We start from the raw sequence: 22,999 nt of genomic DNA on the forward strand, positions 1-22,999 counted from the left end.
CCTCTTGTGGATAAGAAATTGGTTAAGAAGCAGAAAGCAGAGAGTAGGAATAAATGGACAGTTCTCCCAATGGAGGGCTGTAGAAAGTGGAGTCCCTCAAGGATCGGTATTGGGACCTGTACTTTTCAACTTGTTCATTAATGACCTAGAATTAGGAGTGAGCAGTGAAGTGGCCAAGTTTGCTGATGACACTAAATTGTTCAGGGTTGTTAAAACAAAAAGGGATTGCGAAGAGCTCCAAAAAGACCTCTCCAAACTGACTGAATGGGCAGAAAAATGGCAAATGCAATTCAATATAAACAAGTGTAAAATGATGCATATTGGAGCAAAAAATCTGAATTTCACATATACGCTCATGGGGTCTGAACTGGCAGTGACCGACCAGGAGAGAGACCTCGGGGTTGTAGTGGACAGCACGATGAAAATGTCGACCCAGTGTGCGGCAGCTGTGAAAAAGGCAAATTCCATGCTAGCGATAATTAGGAAAGGTATTGAAAATAAAACAGCCGATATCATCATGCCGTTGTATAAATCTATGGTGCGGCCGCATTTGGAATACTGTGTACAGTTCTGGTCGCCTCATCTCAAAAAGGATATTCTAGAGTTGGAAAAGGTTCAGAAGAGGGCAACCAGAATGATCAAGGGGATGGAGCGACTCCCTTACGAGGAAAGGTTGCAGCATTTGGGGCTTTTTAGTTTAGAGAAAAGGCGGGTCAGAGGAGACATGATAGAAGTGTATAAAATTATGCATGGCATTGAGAAAGTGGATAGAGAAAAGTTCTTCTCCCTCTCTCATAATACTAGAACTCGTGGACATTCAAAGAAGCTGAATGTTGGAAGATTCAGGACAGACAAAAGGAAGTACTTCTTTACTCAGCGCATAGTTAAACTATGGAATTTGCTCCCACAAGATGCAGTAATGGCCACCAGCTTGGACGGCTTTAAAAGAAGATTAGACAAATTCATGGAGGACAGGGCTATCAATGGCTACTAGCCATGATGGCTGTGCTCTGCCACCCTAGTCAGAGGCAGCATGCTTCTGAAAACCAGTTGCCAGAAGCCTCAGGAGGGGAGAGTGTTCTTGCACTCGGGTCCTGCTTGCGGGCTTCCCCCAGGCACCTGGTTGGCCATGGGCCACTGGCCTGATCCAGCAGGCTCTTCTTATGTTCTTATGTTCTTAAAAATGTACAGGTACTACTTTATCTCATTCCCATTAAGAAATAAATACTATTCTTGGCTTCCCTTGTATTGGCATGAGTGCAATGAGATGATTGATAAGACACTTAATAAAATAGGTGGACCAGCGTATCTAGCTGCAGGTACACAACAGTGATTTCTGGGAACACAGGAGCATTTTCTTCTGGTTCTAAGGTTGTTTATTTCATCTTTCTTGTATAAAGAGGGGACATGCACTCTAATAAGCTTTCTTAACACTCCCTTCCTTTCCCCATGCTCTTATTAATCTCTGGGAAAATTCTAGAGCAGATTATAAAGCGATCACTCTGTAAGCACCTTGAAAACAATGCAGTTATTACTAGAAGCCAACATAGAATCAAGAACAAATCCTGCCAGACTAATTTTATCTCATTTTTTGATCAGGTAACCTCCCTAGTAGACTGTGGGAATGCTGTGGACATAATATATCTCGACTTCAGCAAAGCTTTTGACAAAGTGCCCCATTATATTCAGATTAGCGAGCTAGCTAAATGTGGGCTGGATGGAACAACTATCAGGGGGATCCACGGCTCCAGAATCTTACTCAAAGAGTGCTTATCAATGGTTCCTTCTCAAAATGGAGGGAGGGAACAAGCAGGGTACTGCAGGGCTTGATCCTGAGCCAAATGCTCTTCAGCTTTTTAAATGGATGCTTGGAGGAGGAGATGTAGGGAATGCTTATCAAATTTGCAGATGATAGGAAATTGGGCGGAATAGCTAATATCCTAGAAGACAAAAACAAAATTCAAAGTGATCTCGATAGGCTGAAGTGCTGGGCTGAAAACAACAGAATGAAATTTAACAGGGATAAATGCAAAGTTCTACACCTACGAAAAAGAAACCAAGTACATAGTTGTAAGATGGGGGAGACTTGGCTCAGTAATACGACATGCGAGAAGGACCTTGGAATTGTTGCTGATCACAAGCTGAATATGAGCCAACAGTGCAATGCGGCTGCAAAAAAAGGCAAATGCTATTTTAGGCTGCATCAACAGAGTACAGTTTCCAAATTGCATAAAGTAGTAGTTCCCCTCTATTTGACACTGGTTAGGCCTCATCTTGAGTACTGTGTCCAGTTCTGGACACCACACTTTATAAGAAGGATGCGGACAAACTGCAACAAGTTCAGAGCAGGGCAACAAGGATGATCAAGGGATTGGAAACAAAGCCCTATGAAGAGAGACTGAAAAGAGAAGAAAAGACTGAGGGGAGATACAACATTGCAAGTACTTGAAAAGTTGTCACACAGAGGAGGGCCAAGATCTCTTCTTGGTCATCCCGGAGCGTAGGACATGGAATAATGGGTTCAAGTTACAGGAGGCCAGATTTTGAGTAAACATCAGAAAAACGTCCTAATTGTTAGAGCAGTATGGCAATGGAACCAATTACCTAGGGAGGTGGTGGGCTCTCCAACACTGGAGGCATTCAAAAGGCACCTGGACAAGCACTTTGTTGGGTATGCTTTATTTTGGATTCCTGTACTGAGCAGGAGGTTGGACTCGATGGCTTTATGGGCCCCTTCCAACTCTGCTATTCTATGATCTCCATGGTTCATCTGTGCTTAACCTGTATTCATTCCGTGTGGGTCAGTAGCATCTACGAAGCATCTGTGCATCTCTGTTGCTAAGCAACAGAGGCAAGGAAGAAGGGCTAGAAAGAGGAACCAGAGCGGAAGTAAAGTACCACACAAATAGAAAATACTTTGATGAAAGTAAAACAAGATGGAGCAAACTGAAAACTGCTGGCTGGGGAGGAGTTGACAGTCCAGGAGAAAAATAGCAAAAAGACTTCACAGCCCTACTGAGTGGCACTAAGATTGCCAACTTCTGATTTTAAAAACAGTGGTCCTTCAAGTGAAGCAAGGGATTGTTTATCACTCAGGTCTTCTCAGTTTCAGTTACTTCTCAAGCCTTTTTGTTGTTGTCTGTGGAGTTCAATTTGTTAACTTTCTTTTCCTTAGTCTTACCCTTACCTCTTCTTTCCTTCCTGTTCAATCTGTTAACTGCGGCTGTGGTTTAGCCTCAGCTTCAATGGCAGCAGTTTGCCTTTTTCAAGTATTTTTCTGTCTCGTTTTTTTCTCCACTGACCTATGTCTGTTTTTGTTTTGTTTTGTTTTGCTTAGAATCATAGAATAATAGACTTGGAAGGGGCCTATAAGGCCATCAAGTCCAACCCCCTGCGCAATGCAGGAATCCAAATCGAAGCATTCCCGACAAATGGCTGTCCAGCTGCCTTTTGAAGGCCTCCAGTGTCGGAGAGCCCACTACCTCTCTAGGTAATTGATTCCATTGTCGTATGGCTCTAACAGTTAGGAGGTTTTTCCTGGTGTCCAGTTGAAATCTGGCTTCCTGCAACTTGAGCCCATTATTCTGTGTCCTGCACTCTGGGACGATCGAGAAGAGACCCCGGCCCTCCTCTATGTGACATCCTTTCATGTACTTGAAGAGTGCTATCATATCTCCCCTCAGTCTTCTCTTCTCCAGGCTAAACACGCCCAGTTCTTTCAGTCTCTCCTCATAGGGCTTTGTTTCCAGTCCTCTGATCATACTCGTTGCCCTACTCGGAACCTGTTCCAGTTTGTCTGCATCCTTCTTGAAGTGTGGAGACCAGAACTGGATGCAGTATTCAAGATGAGACCTAACCAGTGCTGAATAGAGGGGAACTAATACTTCAAGCGATTTGGAAACTATATTTCTGTCAATGCAGCCTAATATAGCATTTGCCATTTTTGCAGCCACATCACACTGCTGGCTCATATTCAGCTTGTGATCAACGACAATTCCAAGATCCTTCTTGCATGTCGTACTGCTGAGCCAAGTATCCCCCATCTTATAACTGTGCATTTGGTTTCTTTTCCTAAGTGTAGAACTTTGCATTTATCCCTGTTGAATTTCATTTAGAAGCTGCTTCTGCTTCTGCTTCTGCCCTGATCCTCTCATCTGTTTTTTTTAAAAAAAACACATTCTTCCAGTGCAGTTTTCATTATAATGTGAAAGCCCTATAACATAGGTGCTTCCTTTTTCCCTTGACCCCTGCAGAATAATAAGCTTTCATTGTGTTATAGATTAGAGTGTATATTGTTATTCAGAAGGGGGCATACTGTTTGGAATGTCAGTTAACTGTGGATCCCACACTGGGTCCACTATACATTCATATGCTAAAACAGGTATGTGGTGTTGGTTCAGATGTGAATATACACTGCATGCATCTTTCGCTCAGCCTGTAATGTGTGACCTTCATTTGTGGCAATGGACATGACAGTCAGAAGGGTTCTGTACAATTGAAATAGTAGGTATGCTATACTGCTGAAATTCTAACAGAAGATATTATGTTAGGATCAAACAAGGTTTCTGTACATGGAAGTCTTTGGGCTTGTTAAGAACAAAGGAAACTGTCTCATTGCAAGCCAGAGCATTGGTCCATGTAGCTCAGCGTTGTCTGTACTGACAAGATGTCTCCACAGCTTCAGAAAATAGTTTTTTCCCACCTGTGACTGGAGATGCCAGATTTCTGCATGCAAAGCATGTGCCCTTCTCTTTGTGTTGTCTAAAACAGGAGATCGCTATCAGGCTCTGGAACAGTATCTTGAATTAATCTGTAAGGTATCAATCCATACTGCAAGTTTGTTTCCATCCTTGCATAGGTTGTTCGTTTACAATAAATAAAACATGAACTGTCTTTAAAATGGAAACCATTAATGAAAAGTTTGCTTTTATGTTTTCTTCCCCCATATGATGATTTTATATATAAAACGTTTCCATTTTTCCAGGAAGAAGAGTTGAGAAAAAGTGGAGAAGCCAAATACTTCCACCTAAACGATGATCTGCATGTGTTAATTGAAGTGTTTGCCCCTCCTGCAGAAGCGTATGCCAGAATGGGACATGCACTTGAAGAAATTAAGAAGTTCCTCATCCCTGTTAGTAAACATTGCAACCTCTTTTATGTCAATCTTTACTGTACATGAAAAATAGGTATAGCATTTGAGTGTGGTCCCCTCCCCCCCAATATTTTCAGGTTAGAATGTAAATTTAATTTTTGAATACTCACTTGGTCAACACTTTAGGGAACATCTAAGGCATCATAATTCTGTAAGATGCTATTGCTAGAGGCATTACTACACAGTAGCATCACAGTGTTTCATCGGGTATATAAAGTCAAAAGCTGTTATTAGGAAGCATTCTGGCATGTATGTTGTGCTGTTCCGTGCATCTCCACCTGCTCATGGCTAAAAGCACCATTGCCACTGTGCCAACCTAGAAACCAAAGAGCACAAGATATTACCCTGTGTGAATTGACACGAAGCAGCCACAAAGAGCTGTAGCCTGTCTTGCACTTCACCTAGCTTCTTCTATTTATGATGTGGAACCATGTTCCTGAAATTCAGTGTAGCCAAGAAGCTGTGATGGACATGAGCTTATCTTTGCTCTTAAATGGATTAGACTTAGACTAAGAAAGAAGATTGATCATTGGCCATCAGTCGTGACATCAAAACTCTGTATAAAAACTCTGAATATCGGATGCTGAGCTGAGGACTAACCAAAACACCATCACATTCATGCTTGTTAGTAACCTTCCAGCAGCATCAGATCTTTGGTCTGATCCAGCAAAGTCAGCTGATGTGGGCAATGAAAGACAGACCAATAGATAGAGATTAATTTAGAGAAATGTATGCATAAAGAGTGAGTTTTCTAGTATTAATTGAAAAGAAATCAAATCAAAACTGAAACCAACAAACAAAAGCACCCCTTGAAATTTCTGCAAATGCTACTTTTTTCAATAAACTGTGTCTCCCATCCCATTGCAGCTTTTTGGGAGTTAACAATCACATATAACAGTACTCTAGCTTATACCCCTGTCTGTTCAGTGCTATTATTTTTATATTATCAGTATAATAATAGAGGGAGGCAGGTCAGTGAGTTTTAGCTAAAATGATGTCTGGCATAGCCCTGCCCACATTTGGTGAAAGGTCCCACTTGTGAAAGGAGTATTCCGCCATGACTTTGGCACCACTACATCTGTATGGTGCAGTTTCCAGATAAAAAGTATCTTAGCTACTTAGTTTTGTGTGGCAGGCTTACAATCTTGTTGGAGACTATGTCTTTCTAATTTTAAAATGTTTGATATTCTAACAAGTTTGATGTCAGCATCATCTTGTATGCTGCCTTGAGCAATGGTCTGGAGAATCAGTTTTTAAATTTTTACATGAGTTAAAAAAAAAAAGATTATGAGAATCAACATCCTACTTGCTACCAAATTAAAAGTTACAACGCCAAGGCTTTATTTGCAGAAAATTACCAGAAATTGTGTTCATTTGGATGTTTCTGTCATGTGGCTGCATTTTGCCTCTTTTTAAAACTCTTAGATATGATTAAGCAGCGTTGAATCATAGCCAACATGTGTTGGTCAATATTTTTTTGCCAGCAATAGTGTGTTAGTTGGTGAAGTGTAGTAGTTTGTGTGATATGTTTACTTTAGAGCCATTTTAGTACCTTCTGGTGAACACAGGGAATTCAGGATGGGGCCAGTAGGCACAGTCACAATTTCCCTCCCCCCACCCTACCCCCAACGCGTTCACTGAATAGCCTATTGAAGGTGTGAAAAGTACTCTTCATTTATTAGGCTAGGAAGCACACGCTAAGTTGGCTGTGAGAGATATGTGATAGGTCGCAAACCATCACCAGAATTTCTGGTAATTTTCTGTGTACAGCCTTAGTCTACAGTTCAACTTTTCCATTTGGTAGCAAGTAAAGAGTTGGTTCACATAGCCATGCTTTTGCTCATTTTTAATTAAAAAACTGGCAGGAAACAAATGTATAGTTCTATATTGGAAAGCTGGGAAATCATTTCAGCAATCCGCTGCCTTCTGTCTCTACCTCACCCAATACACTTTGAAGACATTTGTCTTAAGAAAAAAAAAAATCCCGGCTGTTTCTGTTGTTTGGTTAATGAACTGTTTAAAACAATAAATCCTGTCAGGATTGCTAATACTTTGAATAAATCTATTCAGTGGGAAAGGAAACCCACACAGAGCAAGGTTTGAAGTAAGATGAAAGAAGCTATATTGGACTTCGTCATCCCTGTTACTCCTTTACATAGTGCTATCCAGCTCAATTATAGAATCCCCTGGAATAGAAATTGAACTCTGAAATGCTATCTTTAGCTTGCTTATCTATTTTTGTGTCCTGGGTAAGGAAGAGCGTGTCCTCTTTGAACATTGCTTTGAAGTCCTCCATACAGTTGAGAGATGTTCTGTGAACTATGAAATAACTTTGTTTTGAATTTTTGTTATACTCTTTGAAAGCAACTCGGTGGAGAGGAGGAAGGTTTACTGCTTGCATCTTATTTATGAATTAGAACTTCTGGCTTGAAATCTTTTGAGTGCTAGGTATTTTTAAGTCAAACCTTTTTCAAAACACCAGTTCAGAGGCTAAGATTTGAAGCAGATTATCCAACTAGACATCACCACCTTACACCATTACATTTTAGGACTTTTCTTAACGTTATCACTGTGTGTGTGTGTTTAATTTGTAAATCTGGTTGTAATTGTTGCACGGTCATCAGGTCAAACCAATAGAATCATGATGGATCCAGACTGTTAACATCTCTGTACCTTTCTTTACACAGTCCAGAAGTATTTTTGCTCAGAAGCACAAGAGTGTGTGTGTGTGTGTGTGTGAGTGAGTGTATGCGAGAAGTGGTAGACAAATTAATGATTTACTGAATGGCAATCTGCCATGGCAAGTAAATGGAAATAAAGTCCATTGGTGGAAGCAGTAAACTTCAGTGTAGCAGGCACTAGGGGCAAAGAGGAGAAAACTGTCACCTCCACATCTTGCTTGTGAATACTCAAAGGCATCCAGATGATGCTGGTGGAAACTATAATGTTGGACTAGATAGACTTGGATTCCAAAAGACAATTACTATGTTCTTGACACTTGCCCCAGCTCACTGACCAAGCTTCAAGAGAGGATAAGAGTGTGGCAGTCTTGGCATCAGTTTAATGAGGACTGAGATAGAATAATATGTTATGCATCCTGTGAGGAATATCATTTCAAACTTTTCTGTTGCACCCGGAAGCTAAATCAGCTCAGTAAAAGTAACTCTGTACCAATCCTGTGCCTGTACCTTTATGACTGTGTATGGAATATTTGTAAGAAACTCAAAAATAAAATGCCTTAGATTTATTTATTTATTGCACTTGTATACCGCCCCATAGCCGAAGCTCGCTGGGTGGTTTACAGCAATCAAAAACATTAAAACAAATATACAATTTAAAACACATATTTTAAAAACAATTTAAAATACAATTTTAAAATTTAAAACAATATAAAAACAATTTAAAACACATGCTAAAATGCCTGGGAGAAGAGGAAGTCTTGACCTGGTGCCGAAAATATAACAGTGTTGGTGCTAGGCGCACCTCGTCAGGGAGATCATTCCATAATTTGGGGGCCACCACTGAGAAGGCCCTCTCCCTTGCTGCCACCCGCCGAGCTTCCCTTGGAGTAGGCACCCGGAGGAGGGCCTTTGATCTTGACCGTAGTGTACAGGTAGGTTCATATCGGGAGAGGTGTTGCATCAGGTGTTGTGGTCCCAAGCTGTGTAAGGCTTTATAGGTCAAAACCAGCACCTTGAATCGAGCTCGGAAACATACAGGCAGCCAATGCAAACGGGCCAGAATCGGTTTTATATGTTCGGACCGTCTGGTCCCTGTTACCAATCTGGCCACTGCATTTTGCACAAGCTGTGTAAGTATCTGCAGACATGACTAAATAGAAGTTTTTTCCTTCCCGTCTAGGACTACAATGATGAAATCAGACAGGCACAATTGCAGGAATTAACTTATTTGAATGGCGGTTCAGAAAATGCAGACGTTCCAGTAGTTCGTGGAAAACCTCCTTTAAGGGCACGGGGAGTACCAGCTCCTGCTTTGGCAAGGTAGGGGATGTTTAATTTCTACACAAATGCTTTGCAACTTTTTTAAGCCTCCTCATACCAGTTAGCTAAACTTTCACGTATATTTATATAATCGTAGAGGTGGGGAACTGTGGCTGGGTGATTTATTTTTAATGGTGAGTTTAGAGTTGATGCAGACTTGAATCCCAGTATCCCATATGTCCGTGGTAGCTAACATGGTGCCCTCTAAATATTCTTGGACTACAATTCCCATCACCCAAAAACATTTGGAGGGCATCATGTTGGCTGCCAATACCGTACATGTTTAACCAACCATGTTTAATACTCAAAGCAGTAACACAGTAACGTTACAGAGGATATACAAGAATGCAATTTTAGGAGGAAGAGTCTGCTGTGGGGGAGGGAGGTGAAAAAAACTTTTTCAGGTCAAATAGTCTTGCCTGCTTGTGGTCCTTGGTGTTAAATGGCATTCCCCAAGGATCTGTATTGGGACCTGCGCTTTAAATTGTTCATAATTGCTCTAGAGGTAGGGATGAGCATTGAAATGTCCACATTTGCTGATCACACCAAATTACTCAGCATGGTGAATACAACAAGTGAAGAGCTCCTAAAGGATCTCTCCATACTGGTGAATGGTCATCAAAATGGCAGATACAGTGCATAGTAAGCAAGTGATGCATGGTGGGGTAAGAAATCCTAATTTCATGCATATACTAACGGGGGCCACATCAATGATGACTGACCAGAAAGATACCTTGGGGTTGTTGGTGGATAACTCAATGAAATCATTGAGCCAGTTTGAAGCAGCTGTTGAGAAAGGCAGATTCTTTGATAGGAATAATTAGGAAAGGGATTGAAAATCAAGCTTCCAGTATCTTAATGCCCGTATACAAAATCTGTGGTGCAATTGTGTACTGTGTATGTACAGCTCTGGTTTTTGAATACCAAAAAATTTATTGTAGAGCTGATAAAGGTGCAGAAAAGGGCAGTCAAAATGACTGGAGCAACTTCCTCTGTAAGAAAATGCTACAGTGATGTTTGGGGCTCTTTAAAGACATGTAAGAGGAACTTGATAGAAATGTATCAAATTATGCATGGTGTGCAGAAAATAGAGAAGCCCCCCCTTCATAATATTAGAAACTATTTTAGATGGCACATAGTTTAACTATCAAAACCACTGTCAGAGTATAGTAATGGCCACCAACTTAGATTCCTTTAAAAGAAGGTTTAGAAATTTCATGGAGAGTCAGGATCAGAAGCAGCATGCTTTTGGATGCCAGTTGCTGGAGCATCAGTAGGAACATACTGTTGTGCTGCTTCTCTGCTTGTGGTCCTTGCAGGGGCTTCTGGTTGGCCGCTGTGGGAAAGAGAATGCCAGACTAAATAGGCCTTTCATCTGATTGATTTATTTTTATTTTATTTATTATCATTATTTTTACCCCGCCCTTTTTCCAAAACTGGAACTCACGGCGGCTTCCAGATAAAAGCACACATATAATTAAAAACATACAAAAGTCTAGATAAAAATTGAATCAAACAATTTGCAGTATTCAAACCATTCATACATACAGTTAACATAATTCAAACTCAGTTTAAAATAATACAATTAGACAATAGCAATGCAGCACCCTTCAAGTCCTGTCCTTAACAGCTTTCTCCAAAGGCTTGTTGAAATAAAGAAGTCTTTGCTTGCCGATGGAAGGACTGCAAGGAGGGGGCCATTCTTGCTTCCCTAGGAAGGGAGTTCCAAAGCCTCGGGGCAGCCACCGAAAAGGCCCTATCTCGTGTCCCCACTAGTCGTGCTTGTGAGGACATAGGTATTGAGAGAAGGGCTTCTCCTGAGGATCTCAGGGCCCAGGCAGGCTCATATAGGGAGATACGGTCTGATAGATAGCCTGGACCTAAGCCATATAGGGCTTTATAGGTCATCACCAGCACTTTGAATTGTGTCCAGAAACAGAGTGGCAACCAGTGGAGCTTTTGTAACGGGGGAGTTGTATGGTCCCTGTAACCAGCCCCAGTTAGCATTCTGGCTGCAGCACGTTGCACCAACTGAAGTTTCCGAACAGTCTTCAGAGGCAACCCCACGTAGAGCACGTTACAGTAATCTAAACGGGATGTAACTAAGGCATGTGTCACCGTGGCCAGATCAGACGGCTCAAGGAACGGGCGCAGTTGGCGCACTAATCTTAATTGTGCAAAAGCGCTCCTGGCCACCGCAGAAACCTGGGCCTCCAAATTTAAAGCTGAGTCCAGGAGCACACCCAAACTGCGAACCTGCCTCTTCAGGGGGAGTGTAACCCCATCCAGCACAGGCTGAATCCCTATTCCCTGATTTGCCTTTCGACTGACCAGGAGCACCTCTGTCTTGTCTGGATTAAGCTTCAGTTTGTTCGCCCTCATCCAGTCCACCACTGATGACGGACTGTTTAAAACCAAGACAGCTTCCTTGGAGTTAGGTGGAAAGGAGAAGTAGAGTTGGGTGTCATCAGCATACTGATGGCACCGAACCCCAAATCCCCGGACAACCTCTCCCAGTGGTTTCATGTAGAGGTTAAATAGCATGGGGGACAAAACTGAGCCCTGAGGGACCCCACAGGCCAACGGCCAAGGAGTCGAACAGGAATCCCCCAGCACCACTTTGTGGGTTCGTCCCTCCAGGAAGGAACGGAGCCAAAGTTACATCCACTGAGACTGTATCAACTATAGCATCCAAGTCAGAACGAATCTGAGTTATTTTATCTGCAAAGTGCCATGCAGATTCTTGGCAGTGGTCTGTTGAATGGTCTATATTATCCCTACGGGGGCCAAGATGTAAAAGACCTCTGACGATCTGTGATCTATAAAATATATCTGCCCACTTCCTGTAGGCTTCTTCAGGTTAGACCTCAAAATTGTCAACTCCCTGCAAAAGCACACTGATTTTTTCAGTCTGGCTGCTCCTGGTGTACTGTCAGCATGTCATCATGATCTGTGATTGCCTGAGTTAACCTTCAGTATGGCCCATCTCATGTTGATGTCACTAGTTGAACAGGAGGTTTTATCTGAAAAAAATCCCAGTTCCAGTCTCAGCTTAGCCACAAACTTTTAAAATGGCCTTAAGAAAGTCAGTGTCTCTCCCCTAACTGACCTATCATATAGGTTTGCTGTAAAGGTTTTTTAGAAAGGCACTGTATTTAGTGCCTTGAAGGGATCTAGACTTGGTTGGATGGACTACTCACAGGATTTTCCAGATTGTTGATGCTGGACTGGACAAGATGGAGCTTGATGTGGTCTAACAGGGTTCTTGTAAGTGGGAGTCTGAAACAGAGACATTTTGAAATTCAGTAAGCACATAGTCCAAGATACTGACCCTGTGAGTAATTTTTATGTCTAATGGAAACAAATGATGCAAAACATATGACAAAATTGTGACTAGCAAAACAAACTGTGCAGCAACAGAATGCAAAGGTTGGCAGGCCCCCTTCACATAACTTTGCAGTCTCTGGTTTTATTGGAGGGGGGTCCTGTTTCAGCCAGAAACATAGATGTGTTGCAGAATATGAACTATTAGTTGTTATCTGAGGCATCTGTTGGTTCAAAAAAATTGCATTTGGCTACAGATTCAATAACTGTGATAGTTTAATCAAATCTAGAATATGGGTAAAAAGTAGAATCTTGACTTTTGGAGCATTAGTTGCTGAATTAGTTCTCAAAACCACTTGGTAGTCTGTCCCTTCTTCTGAAGCGTTATTCTTTTCTTACTCACCCCAAAACACAAATACCTCTCCTTCCTATGGGGAGGGGCCATAGCTCAAATTATCTGCCTTGCATGCAGAAGGTCCTAGGTTCAATCCCTGGCATCTCCAGGTAGGGCTGGGAGAGACTGTGCATGAAACTCTGGAGCAGTTGGTCAGCATGGAGAATACTAAGCCAAATGGACCAATCATCTGATTTGGTATAACTCAGCAGCTTCCTAGTTTCTAATATCACTGTCTGCTCTATTACACTTCCCTCCCTCTTATGACAACTTCCCTCATTAGACAGCTGTAAGGCTCTTTTGCACACTCATTGTTCATTGTCTAATGGCCCATCTAGGATGGTCCTACTCACCAGATGCCCACTGGTCAGATCTCCCTGCATCTCCTATTCACTTCTGTTAGTAGCTCTTGGGAAGTGTAATGGGCTTGATCCCATTAGGTTGAAAAAGTACTTGCTGCTGGTATTGCTATGGAATTTATTTTTTAGCGTGTGTATTGCAAAACAGCAAAAAGGTTCTTTGAAAAAAGGCTTGTCTGCCCCCTCTCTTTGTAAAGCACCGAGTCTCTCAGAGTTCAGTAACAGAGAGCAGGGAGATCTGGAGTCTGGGAAGGCAGCCAGTGCTTCATTAAGTTTGTAAACATCTGAGAAAGCTGCTGGAACACCATTTAACACCATTTAAGGCATTCTGTTTTTTGGTGAGTCTGAAAGAGACTTAGTAACCAGAACCACCAGAGAGGCACACCTGATTTCGTTAACTAGTTAAGCCAACTAGTTGTTGACAAAAAGTTTACCGTTTTAGCACAGAGAGGCAGCACAGAGAGATGGCAGCTGATAAAGCCATGGGACACCATCCCTTCTCTGATAAGAAAGCATATAAAAAGCCAAGCCACTCTAGGCTTAGCACCCATCTCTGGGTGGAGGTGGGTCAAAGAAGATCTGCAGGAATAATTATTTCATCTATGTCATCTGATGGGCGAGATGTAATGTGACATGTATTATTTCCATGTACTTTGTCGCTTTGGCTCTGTAACAAGACTTTGAGTTCTAACTCGGTCCTTTCATGTATTGTAACCTAAGTAAGTTGTATTTTAAGGTCTTATACTTTGATATTAAATTATATACTGCAACTTACTTCCTGCTGATTTGTTTCCTTTTTTTCTGTTTCTGCTATTTAATAGTTGTAGTGTACAAGATATGAATAAATAGCATATATTAAAAGAATATTCTGCTGTCTGAAGTCTGACTCACAAATAGAACATTTCTAGTGCCTCTCAGTACCCAAGAATCCTTGGGTGGGGTTCTCTATCTAAAATCTGCCTACTTTTTGACGACTGCTGTTGGAAACCTGTGCGCTTAGGTGAACTAAGTTAAGTTCCACATATAAGGACTCTGAGTAGATACGGATAAAGGGAGAAAGCAAGAACCCTCAACCGTGTGCATTCATAGGAAAGAGGGCTGGCCTTGCTGGTATCAGAAGTTTTTATCATTGAAGCATGGAGGGAAGAATGTGGATTCAGTATTATCAAGCACTTGCCAAGGCCCACACCACAGCAGAGGGACCCACTGCCAACGTCTTGTTTGCTCCTTTTTCTCCTTGGTCTTTTTGGCTATTTGCCTCCTCCTTCCAACTACATGAAAAGTGACAGAAGCAAAGGAAAGGAGCAACAGAAGCCTCCAGGTGCTCTGCTTTCTCCTCCTAGGCAGTGATGTGGATTGGGCCTAGAGGGGAGAGGGGAGGTGAGTGGGCAGTTATGACACTGGCAAGAAATGGGTACACTTAGAAAAGGGAACCCATTGAGAGCATCTTGCCCAGGGAACCTGCCAAACCTGGAACCTGGACGGGTTGGATATCATGCAGGAGAAATAATAATAATAATAATTTAATTTGTGGGTCGCCTATCTGGCCAATGGCCACCCTAGGCGACGTACAATTTAACAACAATACATTACATCATAATAAAATACATCATAAAATACAATATAACAATAAAACAGTTCCAGTACAGAGTAGTAGGCTATTGGTCGTAAAAATTTAACCCTCCCCGTAAGTCCCAAAGGCCTGTCTGAAGAGCCAGGTCTTCAAAGCTTGGCGGAATACATTCAGGGAAGGGGCATGTCGAAGGTCATACGGGAGGGAGTTCCAGAGAGTGGGGGCCGCCACTGAAAATGCCCTCTCTCTTGTCCCCGCCAACCTAGCTGTTTTAGTTGGCGGGATTGAGAGAAGGTCCTGTGTGGCTGATCTTGTTGGGCGGCATGGTTGGTGGCGCTGGAGGCGCTCCATCAGATAAACTGGGCCGAGACCGTATAGGGATTTAAAGGTTAATACCAACACCTTGAATTGGGCCCGGAAAATAACTGGAAGCCAGTGTAGGTCGAACAACACTGGGGTGATGTGTTCCCGGCGGCGACAGTTTGTAAGCAGTCGAGCCGCAGCATTCTGTATAAGTTGTAATTTCTGGACCGTTTTCAAGGGTAACCCCACGTAGAGCGCATTACAGTAATCCAACCGAGAGGTGACCAGGGCATGTACCACCAGTGGGAGCTGATGAGCAGGAAGGTAGGGCTGCAGTCTACGAATGAGGTGCAATTGATACCAAGCTGCCCGGCTCACTGCCGAAATCTGAGCCTCCATGGACAGCTTGGAATCAAGAACAACCCCAAGGCTGCGGACCTGGTCCTTCAGGGGCAATTTCACCCCATCGAACACCAGGTCAACATCTCCCAACCTTCCCTTGTCTCCCACGAGTAGCACCTCAGTCTTATCAGGATTCAACTTCAGCCTGTTCCTTCCCATCCATCCACTCACGGATTCCAGGCACTTGGACATGGTCTCCACAGCAGACTCTGGTGAAGATTTAAATGAGAGATAGAGCTGAGTGTCATCCGCATATTGGTGACACTGCAGCCCAAATCTCCTGATGATTGTCCCCAGCGGCTTCATATAGATATTAAATAGCATGGGAGAGAGGATAGAGCCCTGTGGCACACCACAATTGAGAGGCCAAGGGTCTGAAACCTCCTCCCCCAATGCTACCTGTTGATGCCTGATGTTAAAATGACATTTTAACACTGAAGTATCCTGTCTTTCAGATGTTGTGCCACTTAGAAGAGGTCAAATTCCTGTGTGTGTGTGTGTGTGTGTGTTTAAATCCATTACTGGAAAAAGAAAACATTTTATTTTAACTCTTCTTCTGTTTAAATTGCTAATTTCAAACAGCTGTCTGAAACAAAAGATTGCAGCTTTCCTCAGTGCATTTCATCATGCAAAACACAAATCAGTCAGCCTGCATGCAACTCCTGCTTTTGCCTTTATTAGAACTTCTTACGCTGAACTCTTCTCTTACTCCACCCTAGCTTCCCAGCAGGAGCCCACAGACTGAGGCCTGTCTGTTTATGTCGAGGTTTGCATGATGAAATAAAGTGGGAAGGGCTGCAATTGGGCATCAGAGATTAGAAGTATGTCAACAACACCTGTAGAAAACGCATGGCTCTCTGTATTGTGTGTCTGATTATATCTACACAAGGTCTCCAAAATACTCCCCTGCTATCTTATTTAGAACTGCGGCAGATGTAATGGCTGCCTCTTAATGACGGTTACATAATCATGAGCGCCATGAAGGCTCCCTCCCCTCATGCAAACTGTTCTGCTCCCTCCTTTCACTTTCAGATCTAATAATAGTTAGTGTGATGTCTACACAAGCTTTTTTGCTAACTATAGTTGGTGTCAAACCACTATTTACAACCAGCAGAGAACCGATCAGTTGTCGTTGCAAGAAGATAAGAAGAGCCTGGATGCTGGGTCAGACCAAAAAGGTCCATCTAGCCCAGTATTAATTTCTCACAGAGGCCTATGAGGAATCCACAATCAGGACATGAAAGGTGGTAGAGCATCTGCTTTGCATGCTGAAGATCCCTGGTTTGATCCCCAGCATCTCCACTTAGACCCAGAAATGGCCCCAGTCTGAAATCCTGGAGAGCTGCTGCCACTCAGTGTAGACAGTACTAAGCTGGGTGGATGAATGCTTTGACTAAGTATAAAGCATCTTCCTTTGTCTGTGAGTACAATAGCACCCTCCTGCTTGTGCTCCCTAGCAACTGGCAATCGGAGGTACACTGTGGTAACTTAATAGTCTGTCCATAGCGGTGCGTGGTGTTGTGTGTGTATTAAAACAGTACATCCACCATGAAAAGTGCATTGGATGTTTACAAAGACTCACAACTATTTCTGAGGTCAGGTACAAGGTGTATCCTGCAGCACAAGTAATACTGATATGGTAGAGAGAGAACTCAGCTTACTCATATCTTTATACCTTGTTCAGTTGTACTACATTGGGGAGGGGAGGGGGAGAGACATTTTCTACTTGCTAAGTTTGAGGAAAAACAGATTTAACACTTTACATTCAAAAAGGTTAAAACATCCCCCCCAGCACACATGCACATACATCACTTTCTCTCAGGTTACATAAATGTTATCTAATCTTAATACTTCAGCTGTCCTTGCGATTCCAACACACACACACACGTGTGCGCACACACACAAGTTATGTGAGGTATTTTTTTTGCAGTTCTTTCAACAAATTCAAGGTCTTGTAGATGAATTTGTAAAAATCTTTCAAATTTAGCATAAGAAATATGTGACAGAGAATCTCTCTTAGCAGGTTTCCATGATTGTTTTTAGTAGTTCTGTGCAGCATTTGGTAGAGTCATTTTAAAATGTCTCCTAACCTCAACTCAGCCCTTTTTGTATTTTTCATGGCTACCTCTATATCTCCTTGCCAAGATACAGTGTAGTTGTAGTGAGGAGTAGGGCCAGTTCTAAAGGGCGGCCAGGTGGGGCACTGGCCCGACAGCCCCTGGAGCTACAGGGGGCCCCTCAGCTGCCCCTCCGCTCTCCTTCCGCAATCTGTGGCCCACCCATGCCCCCCCCACCTACCCGTCTGCTCTCTTTTACCATTGTCCTTAACGAAGATGGCGGCCGCGGTTTCCCTAAGGTACTGAAGCCCCTGCTGCCATCTTAGTTGATGGCAGAGATGTGTGCGCGTAGCACAGGTAGGTGGGAGGGTGTGGGGGAGTGCGTGCATGCGTGCGCGAGTTCCTGGAGCCGGCCCTGGTGAGGAGTAGTCATCCCAAGATAACCTGGCTGAGAGTTGTCACAGTTTGGCAGTAGAGATGCAAATAGAGCTGGGCACGTTACTTGTATTGGTCCAAGTTCTATTAGCTTTAGAGCAGTGTTGGAAAAATACTGTAAATTCCTAGAAGCTGGTATCAAATTCATTGGTGCCAGGCCTGTGCAGCACTAGGGGAAGGGCTGCCCAATTTCCTGAGTGCTAGATTTAAACTGGGATTTTCCCCTAGCATATGCAAACATTTGAGTTGTGCAGAACCCGTCACTTCGTATGATGAGTAGATCTATTTGTTACTTGGATTTTAGTAACCTGAGCATCTCATTTTGGAACTATTCAAATATTCTCCCCCAACCCTTATTATTTCCATTTCTGCTTTTAGGGCATAGTTTGAGGGATTGATTGATAGGATATAGTTTTCTATAGGGCAGTTGACAGCTGCTTCATAAAAGCACTGTGGTCCCTGGCATTCTTAAAAAGCAGCTGCTGCATGAATCCCAGTCCATCAATCCATCTTCGAGCTCCAGAAATCAGAAACCTTCGCTGCTGGGAACTTGTGCATTTCCCAGTTAAAATTCCCAAGTGCTCAGTGGGTCTTGTGCAAGATTAGGCTTTCTTTCTAATTGCTCCATGAGGTCCTCTTCCTTGTAAGTCTCATAACAGTCATCACCAATGCTGTGTGTATTCCGCAGTTCTAGGGGAGTGAATGGGAAAAATAGCAGGTAAGGAAAAGGTGACCTGCTGCTTTTCCCCTTCCAATTGCCACTCCTAAAATGGCTTTTCAAATTAAACAAGGAGCCATTGGGCTACATTTACATGTGGATAAGTGTGAGGTGTACTTTGGCGTCTGATTTCATTTTTTAAAAATACCTTTTTAGCCCCCTTTAGATATGATTGGCATAAATGGGTAGACAAGATTTTAAGGGCTGGTCTGTCATAGGTGTGTGTCCTGCATACATCTTTATCCAGGGTTTTTTTGGTAAAAAAATGAGGTGCCAGTACTCATATCTTGATAAAAGTGCTATGGGTACTAGCACAAAATAGTTGCCATAGGCAGCAGAAAAAGAGGTGACAGTACTCCATACTAGGGCTGTGCACAGCCCTCCCAATCGACCCCATGGCCTCAGTCTGTGGGCCGCAAAGAGGGCCAGTCTGCCCTGTCCTGAAGATGAGACCACCCATCCAACCTGGATTCATACCTAAAGTTATTTTGGGGGGGGGCAGGGCTAAGGGTTTTTTGAATTAAAAACATGGTTGAGGGGGGAGACACTATGCGTCCTCCCCCGCCCACAGGGCATGTGGGTATAACCAGCAATGTACAAGAATAGCTTTGCGGCCGGCAAGGGGTGTATTTGTCGGGTGGCGTGTGGCCCCCAGAGCGATGCGAGGGAGATTCCTTCTGCCCGTGCTTCCTCTTGCAGGATCACTAGTGATCTCAGGGGATGCCATGAAAGCCTGAGCAGGGCAGAACCAAGGTGAGGCCTTAGGCGTAGCACTGCCCAACACCAGCTTTGAAGGGAGGACTTCGTTGGAGCAGACTATCAAAGAGCCATGCCAGAGGTTGGTATCGGTTAGGGGGCCCTCTGGAAGCCACTCTGTGGCTGCCTACTTCCAGAGGCTGGCACCTGGCATTTGATGTTGTTGCCCAACCCCCATGCCCTGCCCCCCCCAATAGCCCCAGGTCACTCTGGGCCACCATACCTGACCTGTAGTGATCTGGGGCTATCTGAACCCAACTTGGCCAAGGCCCAAAAGCTTCTGGAGGGCTCAATTCAGCCTGGGGCTTGGCCAAATGCAGAGCACAGCCCGTGCCTGCGAGTATTGTCACAAAAACAGCGCTGTCCTTATCCCTCCCCATGATGTAATTAGAGTAAATAATGCAAAATAGTAGAGCAATCATGTAAGCTTGCAAAGTTAATGTGACTTATACAGGATGCAGAATTCAGCTTTCCTTGCAACAGAATTTAAACTGTGTGTGCAAAACTTTTAATATTTTGAATATGAAATTCAAGTTCTTAGCAATGACCAGTAAGTTATATTGTTACCAAATTCCAGGCAGTGTGGGGCTATTTATTTGAATGGTTTGTTTTTGTTACATATTTGTCCTACCCTTCCTCCAAAGACTGAGTTGTATCCAACATTAGCCCTACTCCGAGCAGACCTATTGAAATTAATGGACATGACTCACTTAGGTCTTTTGCCTGATTATGCTGGGATGCATTCTATAACTAGGATTGCTCTTTCCTCTGGACTCGGTAGACAGGACTTCCAAATACCAGTTGCTGGGAATCACAAGTGGGGAGAGTGCTGTTGCACTCAGGATCTGCTTACAGACTTTCCAGAGGTATCTCATTGGCCACTGTGAGAACAGGATGCTAGATTAGATGGGCCTTTGGTCTGCTCCAACAGGGTTTTTCTTATTATACAGTATGGATTATTCACATTCTGCCATGTTAACTTGAAAATACCTCCCATGCCATTCTCCTGCTTCTCATAAGCTCATTTCAAAACAAAATCTTACAAAACTTACAGTTCTGAATTCAGAACTGCTTGCTTAACAACCCTCTAAATTTTCATGGTGATACACAAAGACTCAGAGAATCCAGAGTTCAAAGTCCAAAACGAGTAAAATAATCTTGACCCCTGTTGGACTTTTTTTTTCTGTCGGTGGTCTCATAATTTGTTAAAATTAATTCAAAAATCAGCCATGTTCACAGAGTACATGTAATCCTCTTACTGACCTTGTCCCATACTCTGACCTTCATTTTCTACAGTTTAAAAATTAAAAAAAAAATGACTGGCTGATTTTTAATTAATTTAAGAAATTTAACATTGAAGTCTGTGATAAGCACAGCATGCTCAGTAAGAACCAACTGTTAGTGTTCTAAAAGCCAGACTCACAGCTGTTTGCCTTGCCTAATCAGGTGGCCACACCCACGCCAGACCTTTATTTCACTTTAGACAGTATGGCTTCCCCCAAAGATTCCTGGGAAGGGTAGTTTGTGAAGGGTGGTGAGAGTTGTTAGGAGACTCCTATTCGCCTGACAGAGCTCCATTGGCCAGAGTGGTTTAACAGTCAGCCCCTCTTCCCAGAGAATTCTGGGAATTGGAGCTCTGTGAGGGGAATAGGAGTCTCCTAAACAACTCTAAGCACACTTCACAAACTACCCTTCCCAGGAATATTTGAGGGAAGCCATGACTAATTAAAGTGGAATCAATGTCTGGTGTAGATGTGGCCAGGGACAGGTTGGTTTAAATTTGGGTGGGAGACTACATGTGCCTGCTGTAGAATAAAAATGTAAATGTACTGCCTTCAAGTTGATTCCGACTTATGGCGACCCTATGAATAGGGTTTTCATGAGGCTGAGAGGCAGTGACTGGCTCAAGGTCACCCAGTGAGCTTCATGGCTATGTGGGGATTCGAATCCTGGTCTCCCAGGTCGTAGTCCAACACCTTAACCATTACACCACACTGGCTCTTGCTGTAGAATAAAAAGGTGGGGAAATCCCCCCAAAATAACGATACTGTTTACAATATTTTCCCAAAGGAAAGGAAAGGAAAGGAAAGGGGCTTTCCCTCTGCCCAGTGCTCACCCACCCAATCTCTTCCTCCTATCCTTTCTCCTTCCCCTCCCTGCCCTCCTTCGCATCAGTTTCACATACCCTAAGCATGATTGCCCAGGAGTAAATCCCATTGAACTCAATAAGCATGCAAATGATCAAACCTGCCCTCCCCTCCCCACTCCAGCCCTCCCTCGTCTCCCTTCTCCTCCTCCCTTTTGCCAGTTTCACCTATGCTAACCATGATTGCATGGGAGTAAATCCCACTGAACTCAGTAAGCATGCAAATGATCAGACTTGCCTTTCCTTCCCTTCCTCTCCCCATCTCCCCACATGTTAGCAAATTCTTCCAAGCTACACAGGAAATGGATTGGACTGTGAAAGACCAATCCAAAATGTGTTTGCATTTTTACAAATTTGTAGGGCAGTACAATATCTCAGAGGTCAGGCCTCCTGCTCCCCTGGTGCATTCACTATACTTGCCCAATTCTTCTGCTTTTTAAGGTTTGATAGAAATATCAGTTGGCTATAGGTACGTTCTTAAACTGTAAGGATTTTTTTTGCCTATGAATGAATTTTCTTACGTCTTATCTTCGCAACCCAGTGAGTTAGTTTAAGCTAAGAGTGACTTCCTTAAGATCACCCATTGAGCTTCATGACTGAGTAGGGTTAGAAACTAGGTCTTTCTACACAGGAAGCTCCCTTATACTGAGTCAGACCAGTGGTCCATCTAGCCTAGCATTGTCTACACTGACTGACAGTGGCTCTCTGGGGTTTCAGGCAGGAATCCTTCCTACCCCTACCTGGAAATTCTGGGGATTGAACCTGGGACCCTATGCATGCAAAGCAAATGCTTTACTATTGAGCTTACTACCCTTCTCATAGATGTGCAAGTCTTCTGGGTGCCACAAAAAGTCTTGCTGCTGGTGGTGCAGACCAGCCAGGCTCTGTGACCTCATCCTGTTGTTCAGCTTAGTTCATGTAAACACAACGTTCAAAGGATCACCCTGAACAGATCGGGCGCAACTTGTCTGGCAACTATAGCAGCAAATCTGGATGGAGTCGAAGTTCTAGAGGTGTATAGCAAAAACAACACAGAGCCTTGGGGGATCTTAAAAGAGTTGCAAACACAGAATGGCAAACGCTTTCCTTGACCTGAGCCACTTTTGTCAGATGCACAAAATACCCATATACACATAAGTGTCTGGGGAAAGAAGCACCCTGAATTCTTTCAGCCTTTGCCAATCTGGTGCCACCAGCCTGCTACTCTGGACCACAAGTCCCCAGCTGTGCTGGCTGGGGCTGATACTAGTTGCAGTCCAAAACATATGGAGGGCACAACTTGGGCACTAGTGCAAATGCAACACTCCAGCCACTACACCACATGTTAAAGGTAACTTGGAAGCATCATTAATTTTTCTTTTTTAGTGTATACTGATTTC

The 22,999-nt window shown here is 43.3% G+C and overlaps 1 protein-coding gene across 3 annotated transcripts in view; it reads left to right on the plus strand.

Annotated features, from left to right (window-relative positions):
- Positions 1 to 22,999, plus strand: part of KHDRBS3 (KH RNA binding domain containing, signal transduction associated 3) — a 145,154-nt gene that overhangs the window by 81,058 nt on the left and 41,097 nt on the right. For all 3 annotated transcript variants that reach the window (XR_009760222.1, XM_061606987.1, XM_061606985.1), the window contains 2 exons: positions 4,985 to 5,131; positions 9,014 to 9,153. Coding sequence is in view for 2 of the 3 variants with exons in the window: in XM_061606987.1 (XP_061462971.1) it covers positions 4,985 to 5,131; positions 9,014 to 9,153 (287 nt within the window). In the remaining variant the exon portion in view is untranslated. The remainder of the gene's footprint in view (positions 1 to 4,984; positions 5,132 to 9,013; positions 9,154 to 22,999) is intronic.

The sequence above is a fragment of the Rhineura floridana genome, chromosome 1, assembly GCF_030035675.1.
Source record: "Rhineura floridana isolate rRhiFlo1 chromosome 1, rRhiFlo1.hap2, whole genome shotgun sequence".
Taxonomy (NCBI): Eukaryota; Metazoa; Chordata; class Lepidosauria; order Squamata; family Rhineuridae; genus Rhineura; species Rhineura floridana.